We start from the raw sequence: 17184 nt of genomic DNA on the forward strand, positions 1-17184 counted from the left end.
GATTCCTGAACTTAACTTTTTTTGTTTTTTCACCTAAATCTTGTTCTGTCCCCAGCTGGCTTTGAGCTCAGAGATCTGCTTGGCTATATCTCCTGGGATTAAAGGTGTGTACCACCACGCCTGGATCTAAGTAGGTAGGATCTTTCCCCACAGTCCCACTCCTTTAATCTGTTATCTCCTAGGATTCAACTCCATTTCACTTCCTGGTGCCCCTTTAATACTGGAACCATATATGTTATATTTTTTCCTTTCTAAGCTTGCTATCCTTGTTCAAAACACTCTTCATGATGTGAGGTTCAAGTTGGACCTCTTCTGGGACCCTCATGGAGGCAGTGATCCATGCAAAAGCAAGAGTTTTATTGTTCCAGCATGTGCCTGGGCTTGCCCCACTTCGAGAGGGAGAAGACCCTAAGGAGACTCTAACAAGGGGTTATAAACCTTTAGTTCAGGCAGATTTCAAGCAGTAAGGGCACAATTAAAACAATAGTAACCAGGCAGTGTACTATTGGTGAGGTGAAGCAACCTTCAAACTGACTTGTGGTCTGTGGACCATCTGGAACTTTCCAAGGGGGTCTGTTGGGGAGTCACAGGTGGCTTTGTCTGATAGTTCACTTGTAGTTGTTCCAGGAACTAAACTAGTTCTACCCTTCCTGGACAGGAGGGATCTTTGTGCTTGGAGGTTTGTGTTGGAATTTTCCCACTGGCCTTTGATTGACCCCAAGACTGGCTCTTTCAACGACATTTAAAAAGAACAACATCTCTAGTGCGATTCATTGAGACTTCCTTTGTCAATGTAATTAATTTGAGCTTCAACTTAGCCTCAGCAGACTCTTCAGATAAGGGCAAAAAGCAGTCACATTCTTCAACAAAATACTACAAAAGCACATACCAAACTTCTCTACTGAAACCTCTTGGGTCCGTTTTGCACAGTGCAAATCATTCACAGCAACAAACTCTTCCATATTCCTACTATGATGGCTCATTAAGCCCCACTTAAAACATTCCATGGCTTTCTAAATTCGAAGTTCCAAAATCCACATTCTTCCACACAAAAGCATTGTCGGGGCTATCACAGCAATACCCTACTGCCAGCATCAACTTCTGTCTTAGGGTTTTACTGCTGTGAACAGATACCATGCCCAAGGCAAGTGATATAAAAGCATTTATTTGGGGCTGGCTTACAGGTTCAGAGGTTCAGTCCATTATCATCAAGGCAGGAGCATGGCAGCACCTAATCAGTCATGGAGGAGGAGGAGCTAAGAATTTTAAATCTTCACCTGAATGCTGCTAGCACAATACTGATTTGCAGGCAACTAAAATAAGGCTCTTGAATTGGACACCCACAGTGGCACACCTACTCCAAAAAGGCCACACCTAATCCATCAAGGTCACACCTCCAAACAGTGCTACTCCCTGGGCCAAGCAAATACAAACCACCACACCGTCAAATCTCATTATTTTATTGACTGAGATTTCATTAAAATAAAAATGATAAAAATATCAATCATATATTATTTCTAAGCCATTCCTTGAGAATTTCATGCAATGCACTTATTTACTTGTCTAGGCCCTCCTCAATGCCTCCCTAATATAGGCTCTACTATGTACTTGTCCTAGTTTCAAATCTTCCTTCTATAAGTCACTGAGTCCTACCAATGATTTGTGTGTGAAAACCCATTTGAGTACGAGTAGCATAAGAGAGATCACTTATATGATGAAACTTGCTTCTCAGTATTCCAAAGCCTTCAGCTGCCAAAATTAGTTAGAAGTGGTGCTTTGTGAGTCCATTTTGCGTCTGTGAAGAAATTTTGACCAGTTTGAGTTGTGTAGATCTATGCAGGCAACCACAGTTGCTTTAAATTAATGATTGAAATGACTATTATGGTCAGAACATAAGACAGTATTTCACAGCAGTCCTCTGCAATCTCTGGCTCTTGGATTTCTTCCATATCTCCCACAATGTTCCCTGTAGAGTATAGGGAGGAGATGTGATCCAGATATCCCATTTAGAGGTAAACAGTCCAGCCTGACTTATTTTCTGTACCTCTGTACATTAAACAGCTCTGAGTCTCTGTATTAATTTCTGTCCACCACAAAAAGGAGATTCTCTCACTGATAGGTAAGAGCTTCATTAATTAATTGGTAGTTATAGTCTTAATATTTAGTAAACAGTTTGATACTGTGTATGCTTAGCACTGGGCTTTCCCTTTGGAAATGAATTCTCCATGAATTCATGGTCAGCTCATAGTAGCAGGTATAAATTCTGCCCTAAGAAACAGATTTTTAACTCCAAACAGGAAGTGGTTGCTTACTATCATAATATGCATGCACTATTGCATCATTGGTCATGTTTATCCATGTAAGTCATTATTTTTAGTTTACAATGTTTACAGTTAAGACTATCGATGACTTATTGCTCACATTACACATACTCTTTGAACAATAATTCCAATCAAATTTTGTATATTAATTCCCAAGTTATCAATTTAATTAACAGCAAAAAATTCAACCATGGGTATAAAAACATATTATTTCAACAATGTTTTATCTAAGATAGTCACTTAGATTTTTCAAAAACATTCATGTTTATTTTATGATTCCAACTTTCAATAGGTTCTGACATTTTATTACCTATGTGTCTTAGGGTTTTATTGCTGTGAAAAAGACACCATGAACAAGGTAATTCTTATAAAGGATTGTCCCTGCAACCCCTTCTGTTCTTGAATCTAAAGTCAGAGTCAGAAGGCCAAGGCTCCTGAATTTGCTGATTGCTGGGGCTGGAACATGCCTCCTTTATTCTATTAAATCCTTCACTGCCTTGGATTTGCTGTTCTGGCATTTGCTGAGTAAATTGACCTCAGACTCCAAGATCTGCATGCTCCTATCACCTGAGTTCTGATATTAAAAGCATATGCCACTATTTCTGGGCCTAATCATTTTTTTTAACTTGGAACTGGATTAGTAATAGGCTTGCCTTGAACTCAGAGATCTACCTGCCTTTGTCTACTGAGTGCTGGGATTAATCGCATGTACTACAATGCCTGGACCTAATATCCAAAATATACAAAGAACTGAAGAACCTTAATGGCAGGAGCCGATCTGATGCAACTCACAGCTGGGTCTTTATTCTATTCAAGCTAGCTTGCCCCTTCCCTCAAAGCAACACTGTCAGGCAGGACAGTTTTAGTATCCTCAAATGTCTATCATAGCAAGGCTTTATAGTAAGCAGCAAACAGGGAGTACATGTGCAAGCATCTAATTGGAGTAATTTGTGCAAGCATAAATTATGTTATAGCTACCGTGTCCTTTAACATAATTTGCTGGCGCTGGGAGTCATATCATAAACTTAATTTCTGCTCCCATCTGCATTAGTTAGTCAAGGGGTAGGCTTATAACCTGGGGTGCAGGTTTGTTGGGGAAATAACTTGGAGACACTGGTCTAGTTGAGTGTGTAACCTGGAAACTCTAGTCTTCTTGGGATTAGCCTAGAGACTGGAACTAGGCTCCGGTTTTGTTGGGGGCCAACTTGAAAATTAGAGCTAGGCACCAGTCAGTTAGTTGACTTGGGTTTCATTGAATCAATTTCCCTAAAATGGAGACTGAATTTAAAAGATTTGGAATCTCAAAGCTAACCTGCACCAAACCAAACAACCCAATCAAAAAATGGGGTATGAACTAAACAGAGAATTCCCAACAGAGGGCTATCTAATGGTCAAGAAGCACTTAAAGAAATGGTAAAAGCCCTTAGTCATCAGGAAAATGCGAATCAGAAATACCCTGAGATTCCACTTTACACCAGTCAGAATGACTAAGATCAAAAAACTCATGACAGCACATGGTGACAAGGATGTGGATAAAGAGGAACAGTCATCCAATGCTGGTGGGATTTCAAACTGGTACAATCACTGTAGGAATCAATCTGGAGGTTCCTCAGAAAGTTGGAAATAGATCTACCAGAAGACCTAGCTATACCACTCAGGCACATACCTGAAAGATTCCCTACAATGTGACAGGAGCACATGTTCCATTATGTTCATAGCAGTCTTATTTTGTGACAGCCAGAAGCTGAAAACAACCCAGATGCCCCACAACAGAAGAATGGATACAGAAAATGTGGTTCATTCATGCAATGGAATACTACTATTCAGCTATTAAGAGTGAGGACATCATGAGTTTTGGAGGCAAATGGATGGAAAGAGAAAATGTCATCCTGAGTGAGGTACCTCAGACCCAAAAGGACATGCATGGTATGTACTCACTAATAAATGGATATTAGCCTAAAAATACAGAATACCTAGGAGTCAATCCACAAAACTCAATAAGGATAACAAGCAGAAGGACACAAGTGAGGATGCCTCAATCACACTTGGGAGGGAGAAGAAAGCAATCACAGGAGCCAGGAGGAAGGGAGGGAGGGAGGGACCTGGGTGGTAAATGGGACAGGGAGGGGAAGAGGAGAACATGATCAGGCATTAGGGGAGAGGAACATGAGTGACGCCCTAAGGGCCAGAAGAAAGAATGGAAACAACCTCAGGAGGTAGGAGGTGGAGGATCCTCTAGAATATACCAGAGACCTGTGATGTAAGAGACTCTCAGGTCTGCAAGGGAGAACCATTAGCTGAAATGCCCCATAGTGAGGAGAGGGAACTTTTAAAGCCCACTTCTAGTAGAAAGACAGGGCATCAAGTGGAGGTATGATATTGCCATCCCACAATCAAAAACTCTGACCCAGAATTATTCCTGTCAGAAAGAACTGCAGGGACAAAAATGGAGAGGACCCTGAGGAAAAGGAGGTCCAGTGACAAGCCCAAATTGGGATTCATCTCAGGGGGAGGCCTCAAGTCCTGACACTAATACTGATGTCTTGGTATGCTTACAAACAGGGAGCTATCATGACTGCCCTCTGAAAGGCAATAAGCAGCTGAAAGAGTCAGGTGCAGGTATTTACTAATGGGCAGAAGCTGCTGACCCCTTTGGTTGAATTAGGGAAAGGCTAGAAGAAGCTGAGGAGGTAGGCAACACTAGAGGAAGACCAGCAGTCTCAACTAACCTGAAGCCTGGGATTTCTTAGACACTGAGACACCAAACAGGCAGCATACACTAGCTGATATGAGGCCCCCAACTTGAAGTTCTTGTCATATAGATCTTTCACTCGCTTGATTAAAGTCACACCAAGGTATTTTATGTTATTTGGGATTATTGTGAAGGGTGTCGTTTCCCTAATTTCTTTCTCAGCTTGTTTATCCTTTGAGTAGAGGAAGGTTACTGATTTGTTTGAGTTAATTTTATACCCTGACACTTTGCTGAAGTTGTTTATCAGGTTAAATAGTTCTGGTGGAACTTTTGGGGTCACTTAAGTAGACTGTCATATCATCTGCAAATAGTGATATTTTGATTTCTTCCCTTCTGATTTGTATCCCTTTGACCTCCTTATGTTGCTCTGGCTAGGACATTGAGTACTATATTGAATAAATAGGGAGAGAGTGGACTGCCTTGTCTAATCCCTGATTTTAGTGAGATTGCTTCAAGTTTCTCGCCATTTAGTTTAATGTTATCTATTGGTTTGCTGTATAAGGCTTTTACTATGTTAAATAGAGGCCTTGAATTCCTAATATTTGCAGGACTTTTATATAAGGGGTGTTGAATTTTGTCAAATGCTTCTCAGCATCTCATGAAATGATCGTGTGGTTCTTCTCTTTGAGTTTGTTTATATAGTGGATTACATTGATAGATTTTTATATATTAAACCATCCCTGCATCCCTGGGATGAAGCCTACTTGATCATGATGGATGATCATTTTGATGTGTTTTTGGATTTGGTTTGCAAGGATTTTATTGAGTATTCTTGTGTCAATATTCATAAGGGAAATTGATCTGAAGTTCTCTTCCCTTTTGGGGTCTTTGTGTGGTTGTTTTATAAGACTAATTGTGGCTTCATAGCAGGAATTTGGTAGTTCTCTGTCTGTTTCAATTTTGTGGAATATTTTGGACAGTATTGGTAGGAGGTCTTCTATGAAGGTCTGAGAGAATTCTGCACTGAACCCATCTGGTCCTGGGCTCTTTTTGTTTGGGAGACTTTTGATGGCTGCTTCTATTTCTTTAGGAGTTATGGGGTTGTTTAGATGGTTTATCTGTTCCGGATTAACTTTCGTACCTGGTATCTGTCTAGAAATTTGTCCATTTCCTCCAGATTTTCCAGTTTTGATGAATATAGGCTTTTATAGTAGGATCTGATTATTTTTTTGAATTCTCTCAGATTCTGTTGTTATGTCCCCCTTTTTTACTTCTGATTTTGTTAACTTGGACACACTTTCTGTGCCCTCTTTTTAGTCTGGCTATGAGTTTATCTATCTTGTTGATTTTCTCAAAGAATCAGCTCCTGGTTTTGTTAATTCTTTGTACAGTCTTTTTTGTTTCTACTTGATTGCAAACTGGTGCAACCACTCTGGAAATCAGACTGAAGGTTCCTCAGAAAATTGGATATTCCAGTACCTGAGGACCCAGCTATACCTCTCCTGGGCATATACCCTAATGATGCCCCAACATACAACAAAGAAATACACTCCACTATGTCCATAGCAGCCTTATTTATAATAGCCAGGAACTGGAAAGGACCTAGATGCCCTTCAACAGAGAAATAGATTCAGAAAATGTGGTACATGTACAAAATGGAGTATTACTCAGCAATCAAAAACTGTAACTTCCTTAAATTCATTGGCAAATGGAATGAACCAGAAAATATCATTCTGAGTGAGGTAACCCAGTTGCAGAAAAACATATATGGTATGCACTCATTGATAAGTGGATATTAGCCTCAAAGCTCAAATTATCCAAGATGCAATCCACAGACCACATGAAGCTCAAGAGGAAGAATGACCAAAATGCAGATGCTTCCACTCCTTCTTAAGAGGGGGAACAAAACTATCCATAGGAGGGGATATGAAGGCAAAGTTTAGAGCAAAGACTGAAGAAAAGGCTATTCAAAGCCTGCCCCACATGTGGCTCATATATATACAGCCACCAAAACTTGATAAGATTGATGAAGCTAAGAAGTGCATGCTGACAGGAACCAGATATAGATCTCTCCTGAGAGACACAACCAGAGCATGTCAAATACAGAGGCGAATGCTAGTAGCAAACCACTGAACTAAGAATGGGACCCCCTTCAGACCCCCTTTTAGAGAAAGGATTGAAAGAGCTGAAGGGGCTTGTAACCCCACAAAAACAACAATGCCAACCAACCAGAGCTTCTAGGGACTAAGCCACTACAAAAGACTGTACATGGACTGACACTGACCCAGGGCTCCAACTTCATATGTAGCAAAGAATAGCCTTTTTGAGGCACCAGTGGAAGGGGAAGCCGTTGGTCCTGCCTAAGTTGGACCCCCAGTGCAGGGGAATGTTGGAGACAGGGTGCAAAGGGGTGGGGGAACACACTTATGGGAGAGGGGAAGGGGATAGGGGGTTTATGGGCAGGAAACTGGGAAAGGCAGTAACATTTGAAATATAAATAAAGAAATATATCCAATAAAAATTTTTAAAAAAGATTAAAGAATAATAATTTAAAAATGACCAGCCAAGACATTCATCCTCCTGGACTAAAGAAGTACTAGATTCTTACTCCTGGAGACCACATGGAACCATTGTTGGGTTAGGGTTAGCACAACCTGTAAACCATATATAAAAAGATTCATTGTATAAGTCCTGCTCCTCTAAGGAACCCTGACAAATGCAGGAGGTAAGAAAAAGAAAGAAATCATTAGCAAGTACACTTGAGCATACTGAGGTATGCAGCCATCTGATAGATATCTTCTGAAATGAAATTATGATATCTTAAGGTTTCTAGGGAGTTAAAACCAGAATTTTCTGAGGTCAAGGTTGTTATATGTACTCTTGGTTGCTCACTTGAAAATAACTAGAGAAAACAAAGATCTACACAAGGGTGACAAACCACTGAGATATTGTCTGATTGAATTCTGTTAATCCACTGTAGCCAAGAAGGTGAGGCTGGAAGGCACACACCTTTAATCCTGGATACGCCTTTCCTGGAGGTGTATATAAGGCTATGGCAGCAGGAAGGTTTTCCCATCTGTGAGCTTGTCCTCAGCTTGTTCACACATCCATCCCTACACTGGCACTGGAGCTGACCATTTCCAAATTGCAGCCTGTAGAAAAGACTAGTTGAGACAAACTGTCTTGTGGGACTCCAAAACTACAAGAGTATTGAACTTTCAACTCCAGCTAGCCATAGTGGGATTAGCAGGACAGCAGCCAGTAAGTACTTCCAAAAATTTTCATTTTGCCATGTATATAGAGAAAGATTCATTCCATAACTTCTGCTTTTTAGCTGGGTATTTTATTTATTTACCTTACCTTTCAAATATTACTCCCTTTTCTGGTTTACCCTCCCCAAACCTCCAACCCATCTCCCACCCCCTGCTTCAATGAGGGTGTTCCCCCACCAACCCATGCACTCCCTCCTCACCTACTCTGGGGCATTGAGCATTCACAGTACCAAGGGCCTCCCCTTAATGGGCCATCCTCTTCTACATGCAGCAGGAGCCTTGAATCCCTCAATGTGAACACTTTACTTGGTGGTTTAGTTCCTGGTAGCTTTGGGGGCTCTGGTTAGTTGATATTGCTGTTCTTCCTATGGGGTTGCAAACTCCTTCAGCTCCTTCAGTCCTTCATCTAATTCCTCCATTAGGGTCCGTGTACTCAGTCTGATGGTGGGATCTGCATGTGTATTGGTCAGGCTCTGGCCAAGCCTCTTAGGAGACAGCTATATCTGGCCCGTCAGCAAGTACTTCATGGCATCAGCAATACTGCCTGGTTTTGGTGGCTACATATGGAATGGATTCCCAGGTGGGGCAGTCTCTGGGCATTCCTTCAGTCTTTGCTCCAAACTTTGTCTCCATATCTCCCTTACTACTTTTAGTATTTTTTTTTGTTTTGTGCATTTGGTATTTTGAGTATGTGACAGGAAGAATTTATTTTCCAATGGTCCAATCTATTTGGGGTTCTATAAGCTTCTTGTATGTTTATAGGCATCTCTTTCTTTAGGTAAGGGACATTTTTCTTCTATAATTTTGTTGAGCATATTTACTGGCTCTTTATGTTGGGAATCTTTGCTCTCTTCTATAGCTATTTTCCCTAGGATTGGAAATGGGGGTTGGGGATTTAGCTCAGTGGTAGAGCGCTTGCCTAGCAAGTGCAAGGCCCTGGGTTCAGTCCTCAGCTCCCAGAAAAAAAAAAAAAAAAAAAGACCAAAAGGAAAAAAAAAGAACAAAAAAAAAAAAGAAACCCAACAACAACAAAACAAAAAAACAAACAAACAAGGTAACTGGCAAAGATTACATCTAGTCCAGCAGCACTAAAGACTTTGGGAAATTGGTCTATTCTCTATATTCTCTGTGTCCTGGATATCCTGGATGTTTTTGGTTAGGAGCTTTGTGCATTTCTCATTTTCTTTGAGTGTTTTGTCAATGTGTTTTTTTCTTTGACTGTATGTCAATGTTGTGTGCATGTGTGTGTGTGTGTGTGTGTGTGTGTGTGTGTGTGTGTGTGTATGTGTGGTGATGGCTTATGTTTGTTTTATTTTTGGTATTTTCTACACTTAAGATTTTCTCTTCTATCTCTTGTATTGTCTGTGATGCTTGCATCTACGACTACTGATCTCTTTCCTAGGTTTTCTATCTCCCAGGGTGTCTCCATTTGTGATTTCTTTTATTGTTTCTATTTCCATTTTGCGATCCTGGATCACTTCATTCAATTCCTTCACCTATTTACCTATGTTCTCCTGTATTTCTTTAGGGAGTTATTTATGTCCTTCTTAAATTCCTCTACCATCATCATGAGGTGTGATTTTTTTGAATGTTTTTTTTTATCTTTATTAACTTGAGTATTTCTTATTTACATTTCGATTGTTATTCCCTTTCCTGGTTTCCAGGACAACATCCCCCTAGCCCCTCCCCCTCCCCTTATATGTGAGCTTCCCCTCCCCATCCTCCCCCCATTGCCGCCCTACCCCCAACAATCACGTTCACTAGGTGTTCAGTTTTGGCAGGACCAAGGGCTTCCCCTTCCACTGGTGCTCTTACTAGGCTATTCATTGCTACCTATGAGGTTGGAGCCCAGGGTCAGTCCATGTATAGTCTTTGGGTAGTGGCTTAGTCCCTGGAAGTTCTGGTTGGTTGGCATTGTTGTTCATATGGGGTCTCGAACCCCTTCAAGCTCTTCCAGTCCTTTCTCTGATTCCTTCAACAGAGGTCTCGTTCTCAGTTCAGTGGTTTGCTCTGGCATTTGCCTATGTATTTACTGTGTTCTGGGTGTGTCTCTCAGGAGAGATCTATATCCGGTTCCTGTTGGTCTGCACTTCTTTGCTTCATCCATCTTATCTAGTTTGGTGGCTGTATATGTATGGGCCACATGTGGGGCAGGCTCTGAATGGGTGTTCCTTCTGCCTCTGTTCTAAACTTTGCCTCCCTATTCCCTGCCAAGGGTATTCTTGTTCCTCTTTTAAAGAAGGAGTGAAGCATTTGCATTTTGGTCATCCTTCTTGAGTTTCATGTGTTCTGTGCATCTAGGGTAATTCAAGCATTTGGACTAATAGCCACTTATCAATGAGTGCATACCATGTGTATTTTTCTATGATTGGGTTACCTCACTCAGGATGATATTTTCCAGTTCCATTTTAAATCAGAATTTTCTTTTCTAGTATGCTGGGCAATCAAGGGCTTGCTGTGGTGGGAGAACTGGGTTCCGATGATGCCATGCAGCCTTGGATTTTGTTGCTTATGTTCTTGCACTTGCCTCTCGCCATCTGATTATCTCTAGTATTAGCTTATCTTTCTGTTGCTGGCTATAACTTGTTCCTCCTGTGAGCCTTGTGATCTGTTCTCTCTGGTGAGATTGGGTTTTGTAGAGCTGTGGCACAGGGTTTTCTCCCTGTGGAAACTGGAAAGGGACTCCATAACATCTGTGACTCTTGAAAATTTTGATTATTACAGGGGTATGTTGTGTTCATAGGAATTTAGGTCTCATTTTAAATCTTGATTCTGTACATTTATTTAATGATCACAAATTTGATTTATGCTATAGGAATGGCATGAAGTATTCATGAAAAAGCCATGTTGTACAATTTGTATGAGATGTTCATTGTTAGGACACAGCATTCCAAACCACATAATTTATCTTTTCACAGTATTTTCAGTGGGAACAGAGGAGATTGATACAGAAACCTCCCCATGACTTAAACCAATATATTCCTGTGAGCCTTATCACTCCCAGGGAAGGAGAAAAGGGGCTGCACAAGGCCAAGTCACCAATGATTACCACAGTACCTGTGCACTATAGTAGCAAACATTTGGAGTAGTTTTGGTGAAAACACTAGGAAACCAAGTATACATACAGCATTTTAAAGTACTATTCCTTATGGTGTTGACAGGTAATACCTGTGTTCAACATATATAAAGTTAGAGTTATCCCTCTGGGGTGAGACAGCATATTTTTTTAATCAACAACAGGTTGATTGAATCACCTGGCAATGAAGTTGGGATTCTATGAACTCATTTTCATAAGCCCAAGCAGGAGAAACCTGAACTTTTGTTCATGTCCTAACTATCACCATCATAGCAGGTGGGATTTTCCATAATCTTTCTCAAAGATAAAGTTGAAGGTGCAGAACCAGAACAATTTTGGGACCCAGGAATTCACTAAGAATCCAAGTTTTAAGACTAAGGGGTGTGCATACAGGGCCTGAGTCCCAGTGCAATCACTCAGGTTGGGACTTCTAGATCCTTTCAGCAATAAGGAGTCCTGGGCAATATGGTGTCTAGTTCTTTTCTACATGTTCCTGCTGGGCACCTCAATTCAGAGCAAATAGTGATTTAAAATATATGCCACTATTTGCTCTGAAAGAGTTCATAGAATCCCAGCTTCGTTGCCAGATGATTCAATCAACCTGTTGTTAATTTTATTGTCTTTCCACAGATTTATTTTATTGTTAGTTAGCAATCTTAAACATCAAAATATAAAGTATGTAAACGCTGAGGAATGTAGAATGGCACAAATTAGAAAGGAACCCGCAGGTATGCTGTATTATAATACTAAGAAATAGAGACCATGACCAGTTTCCAGGCAAGTATTTTAAATTTCTGCAATCAGGAGTTAGGGACAAAATAATAATGATTATGAGACTAGGTGGCAGTTGGTTCCCCACATTCCAGGGGAATGAGACAGGCTGGATGTTGAGCTGAACACCTGGTAAATGTTTTAACAAGTGAAATCTATGCAATAATACCTTCACAAAAACACCAGAGGATACTTTTTGGAGAGTTTTGTTAGTGGTGAAAAACTGGAAGCTTTTTCTACTGGAAGTTGCCAAGTCTTAACCTCCTCGATTACAGTTTCTGAATTAATTTCCAGTGTATACATATCCATCAAAACTTCAGTTTTTCAATTCTACAGGTTGTGCCAAATGACGGTGGTGGTGGTGGTGGTGGTGGTGGTGGTGGTGGTGGTGGTGGTGGTGGAGGTGGTAGTGGTGGTGGTGGTGGTGGTTATGATGATGATGATGGTGATGATGATGATGGTGATGGTGGTGTGATTTCTATTTTTACTTTAATTATTTCTTTTTGCTATTTCTCTGTTTCTTTCATTTCTTCTTTCTTTCTTTAATATTTGCTTTCACCATTCACTTTTGTAAAATTCAAAATTAGATTTGTCACTTATTTAGTTCATCCTTTAGATATCTCTAGGTCCCATGAGCTGTGTAAATATAGACCTAGACAATGGGGTCCTCTTGGCAGTGTGCTGAGAGTGAACCTCTCTCTTAGCATTCGTCCGTATTGTTTGAGAAACTCAATGGGATTCTATAGTACAAGGTTACAACAGAATGCAGCAGAGTCCTTCCCCAGGGAGACTTGCTGGCTACAAAAATTTGCCCTAGTAGTATCCACTATTACTAAGATTACCCTCATGTAATCTATAAGTTTCTACAGAAAGAGGTTTCAACAACATCATGCAATTGTTTCTTCATTGATTTTCTCCATCCAACACTAGCCCACCTGACCTCTACTGCTTCTGTCCAAACCCACCACTATCCCACGAACAAATCCTATTCCACGTTCACTTCCAAGATAGATGAATGCTACTTTGTAAATACATTGGCCATTAAGTAAATAGTAGGCAAGCTAACACCCAAAGAACCTAAGAGGTTATGTAAAAGGGAGCACCTTCTGAATGCTAAGAGCCTGGGATGAGATGATTAAGCAAGTCATCTAGTTATGGGGTTTTACCCCTTGAAAGGTATGGCCTACCATGCCATAGACTCAGAAGACATATCAGGCTGAGCTTTATAAAGGAGACCCCAGAGATAAGGAGCTATATTTTGCTTGCCTACTCCACCCTCATCAGAGCCCCTGAAGTTTTGAATCCCTGGCCCCCAGCACACATTCTCTGCCTGTTCCTGTCTACTACTTAATTTCTGTCTGTCTCCTGAGTGTGAGTATTCTCAAGAACTTTAAGCTCTTACAACTGAATACCTAGTTCAGTCACATGTTCTCCTTTCTCCCAACAGTGAGGAACTTGAAGAGTCCTCAGGCCTTCTGTGACGCCTATATGGACATGGCAGAAACCCCAGGTGCTTCCCAGACAGTACCATGTAACACTCAGCCTTCCCCTGTGGAATCCAGCCAGCTTGTTTCAGGTCAGAGCTCAGAGATGCCTACCTGGAAACAAACAGTGATGGCATCTTCATACTTTAACCCATATGAGACAGCCTGTACTCAGAACTCAACAGCACACCGAGGAAAAGCCACTGATTCCTATTTTGGAGAGCCAAGTGAGACTGCTTCTTTTATCCAGCAAGTTGTGTCTGCTGAGCAGAATAAATCTCCTGAAGGCTCTCTCTTTATGAAGCTCAACAGTACTGCCACATCATGCCTCCCTCAGCCACTGGACACCAGAAAGACTCTCTACAATGAAGGCTACTGGAGGAGGACACTGAACTCTGACAAGACTCTCTTGATTCAAAATACAGACTTGTGTGAGAGTCAGAGGATTACCTTTGGTAATCATCCAGTTGCTCTCTCTGGGAGTCATGCAGGCCAGGTCCCAAATGTGGATCACCTCGATTCTGTGTGGGACCAGACCTTCGGTGGTGACCTTGAGATGCCTTTCAGTGATGACTCTTACTACAGTCAAATGACAACTAAGTATGGAGGGCATTTGACTCTGTATGAGAGTCAGATGATAGCACCCAGTTGTAACCAGGTCCTTGATACTGATCAATTCGTAACCTCCTTTTATGAACAGAATCCTTTTGGGGATCAGCAGAGAAGCCCAGTAACTGAGAACAAATTCTATGGAGATCAGATGATAGTTCCCAATGCATATCAGGCTTTCTATGAGCCTCAGGTGAGAGATAACTCTGACCAGATAAATTTCGACTCTCGGATGGCATCCTTCAGTGGTCAAAATATCTGCAGTGGTCAGGAGAGCATCTTCCAGGATGAGCACTCCCTCTCTGGCTTTCAGACATCAGGCTACAGATGTGACCAGGATTGGATTATGAATCACCAGGTGGTAAGTCCCATTGGTGGCCAGACTCTTTATGACTCTCAGAAACCAACCTCCACTTTTAATACAACTCCTCATGGGTCTAAGAGAACAACATCCAGTGCAGAAGACAACCTGGCTTGGCATCCAGAGACAAGTTCCAGTTCTGAAGAAACACTGTACATGGGGCAGATGAGGGCCTCCGTTGATCAGAATGTTTACGCAAGTCAGAATGGAACAGCAAATACTGAAGAAAGCCTAGAACCTGAAGTGACTTCACTTAGTAACCAAGCCCCAGATGTCGGAGAATCTTCAGATTCTTCAAGTTCCCCTTTGATCCGAATACAATCTCAGGGAATCTCTTCAGCTTCTGGTTTGGACCAGGGACAACATCCACAAATAAGGTTAGACCTCAAGACCCAGAGCCCTGTGTCCCCGGAGAAGCCTCCTACCTTGAAGCGATACTCCTGTACCTACCAGGGTTGTGAGAAATCTTACACAAAGTCTCACCACCTCAAGGACCACATGAGGAAACACACTGGAGAGAAGCCTTTTGTGTGTGATCAGATTGGATGCAATTGGAAATTCTTCCGTTCAATAGATCTCAACAGGCACAAAAAAAAGCATAGTGGGGAGAGGCCCTATGCCTGTCCCAAGTGCAACAAAAACTATTCCAGACCTTATTACCTTAAGCAGCATCTGGTGAGCCACATTCAAGCATTGCCTACCACTGCAAACTGATTGTTCACAAACAATATCTTCCCTAAAGTAGCTTAATTGTTTCCTACCTTCAACTCTATCAACAAGGAGATTTTAATTTTGTGTTTAGATGGCAAAACAAACAAACATTTAGAATAAGAAAGTATACCGTGTGATACTTATCTTTTATTTTGCATGGGGAAATTTTAACTTACCCTTTTTTTGAGAGTATAATTATATTTCTATAACAAAATTTGGCTTATTGTAGTTTGGACTAAAGTGGTACAAAAATATAAATATTAAGACATTCCTGAAAGTATCATTGTACACTGAATCAGGATTAATATTTCTCCCATCATTATCTTTATCCTAGAACTTTGTTAACATTTTTAGTTATGTATTCCAGTTAAGGTTATATGACCATTACATAAATTAGGATTATAATTGACATGATTTATACTGTTATATTTGTTTGAGAATATGTTTGTAAAGACACTTATTCATTTATTTTTCTTTGGATTTATAATTTCTTAAAAGATCTACCCTTCCTCCATCTTAAGAAAGTATAAACTGAGATTTCTGAAATCACTTACTAATTTCTAGTTGACTGGATTCATCATTATGTTCCAGTGACTTTTGGCTTTGTTAATGAAAAGGAAACCCAAAACTGTGAATTCCTTTCATGATGGAGAGCAGAGCAAACTTTGATTTTAGTCATAAAATGGGGAAAAATGAAAAAAAAAAACCAGTTCCTGTGCTTTGTCAAGAGTGAGGAAAAGCAACACAAAGTGAGAGAAGGGAGGCCAGTATGACTGTAGCTTGATTCTCTTTCCTCATCTCTTGCCCTATTCAGTGGGGAGAGGGAGCCCAGTGTGACCATAACTTATTATTCTTCATCTATTGTTCTATTCTGCCACTTATTTTTCATTGTTGATTAGTGAATAAAAGAAAACCATTTTTGAATTATTGGAAAGAATCAACTATCAGGAATATCAAAGAAGGAAGTTAGTTATACAGAAAGGAGAATCTCATTTTAATTCCTGTAACCTGCAATTAAAAAAACAAAAAAACAAAAAAAAAACAAAAAATGAATGAATTAGAAGCAGGATTGGGACCTCCAATGGGGCTGTTGAGATTTCTGAAATCATAACATTGCCATGGAGAGTTTTTAAGTATTTATAGCTACCTAATCTAGCTATTTTTATTGCTTTATACAATAACATCATTGTCAATGTGTTACCATGATTGCAAATGTTAAAGATTATTTTAAGAATTGACAATTTTCGTTGCAATGTACTATAAATAGAACAACAGCTAGTTCAAAACAATTATATAACAGATGTATATATCCTCAATGTCACAGGAAAAAATATCAGTTAAAAATATCAAAAAACTTTAAACTACCAATTTAATATAAATATAAAAATTTAAGCAGATAGATGAATTTTCATACTTGAAATGGTAACATGTAAAATTGCACGAATATGCTCCTCTATATGTGTAAGATCACTTTTTATAATTTTCAAGAAAAATTGTATGAGAGATAATTAAAACTGTAAACATGTATGTTTCTGTGAAATCTATGACTGTTAATTATGGTATTTAATTTTAGTTTGTAAAACAGTAAGGACATGTAGATGTTAGATTGTCAGCAATGCTTGCATTTATGGGAGGAATTCTTTCTTTATATTAGAGTAGAAATATTATTTATAAGATCTCAAATTCAGAACAAACAAAACAAGCAAAATTGTCTTAACAATAACCAAAACATCAAATGGCATGGAGAAGAGAAAACTTCCAATAAAATTACTTTTCTCATATCCAATGGACTAAGAGAAGGATGCCACTAAAGACATCCTAACAAAATAGATAACCTTTGTATGACACATATTTTTCTATCTAAATACAAATATGAATAAACACAAT

The 17184-nt window shown here is 40.0% G+C and overlaps 1 protein-coding gene across 1 annotated transcript; it reads left to right on the top strand.

Moving 5' to 3' along the window:
- The first annotated feature begins 13579 nt into the window (after positions 1-13579).
- Positions 13580-15421, top strand: Zfp352 (zinc finger protein 352). Its single transcript, NM_001109357.1, is given in 1 exon segment — positions 13580-15421. A coding segment is annotated over 1 exon segment (1680 nt). The 5' UTR covers positions 13580-13620; the 3' UTR covers positions 15301-15421.
- The last annotated feature ends 1763 nt before the right edge of the window (positions 15422-17184 follow it).

This window comes from Rattus norvegicus, chromosome 5, assembly GCF_021556685.1.
Source record: "Rattus norvegicus strain SHRSP/BbbUtx chromosome 5, alternate assembly SHRSP_T2T, whole genome shotgun sequence".
Taxonomy (NCBI): domain Eukaryota; kingdom Metazoa; phylum Chordata; class Mammalia; order Rodentia; family Muridae; genus Rattus; species Rattus norvegicus.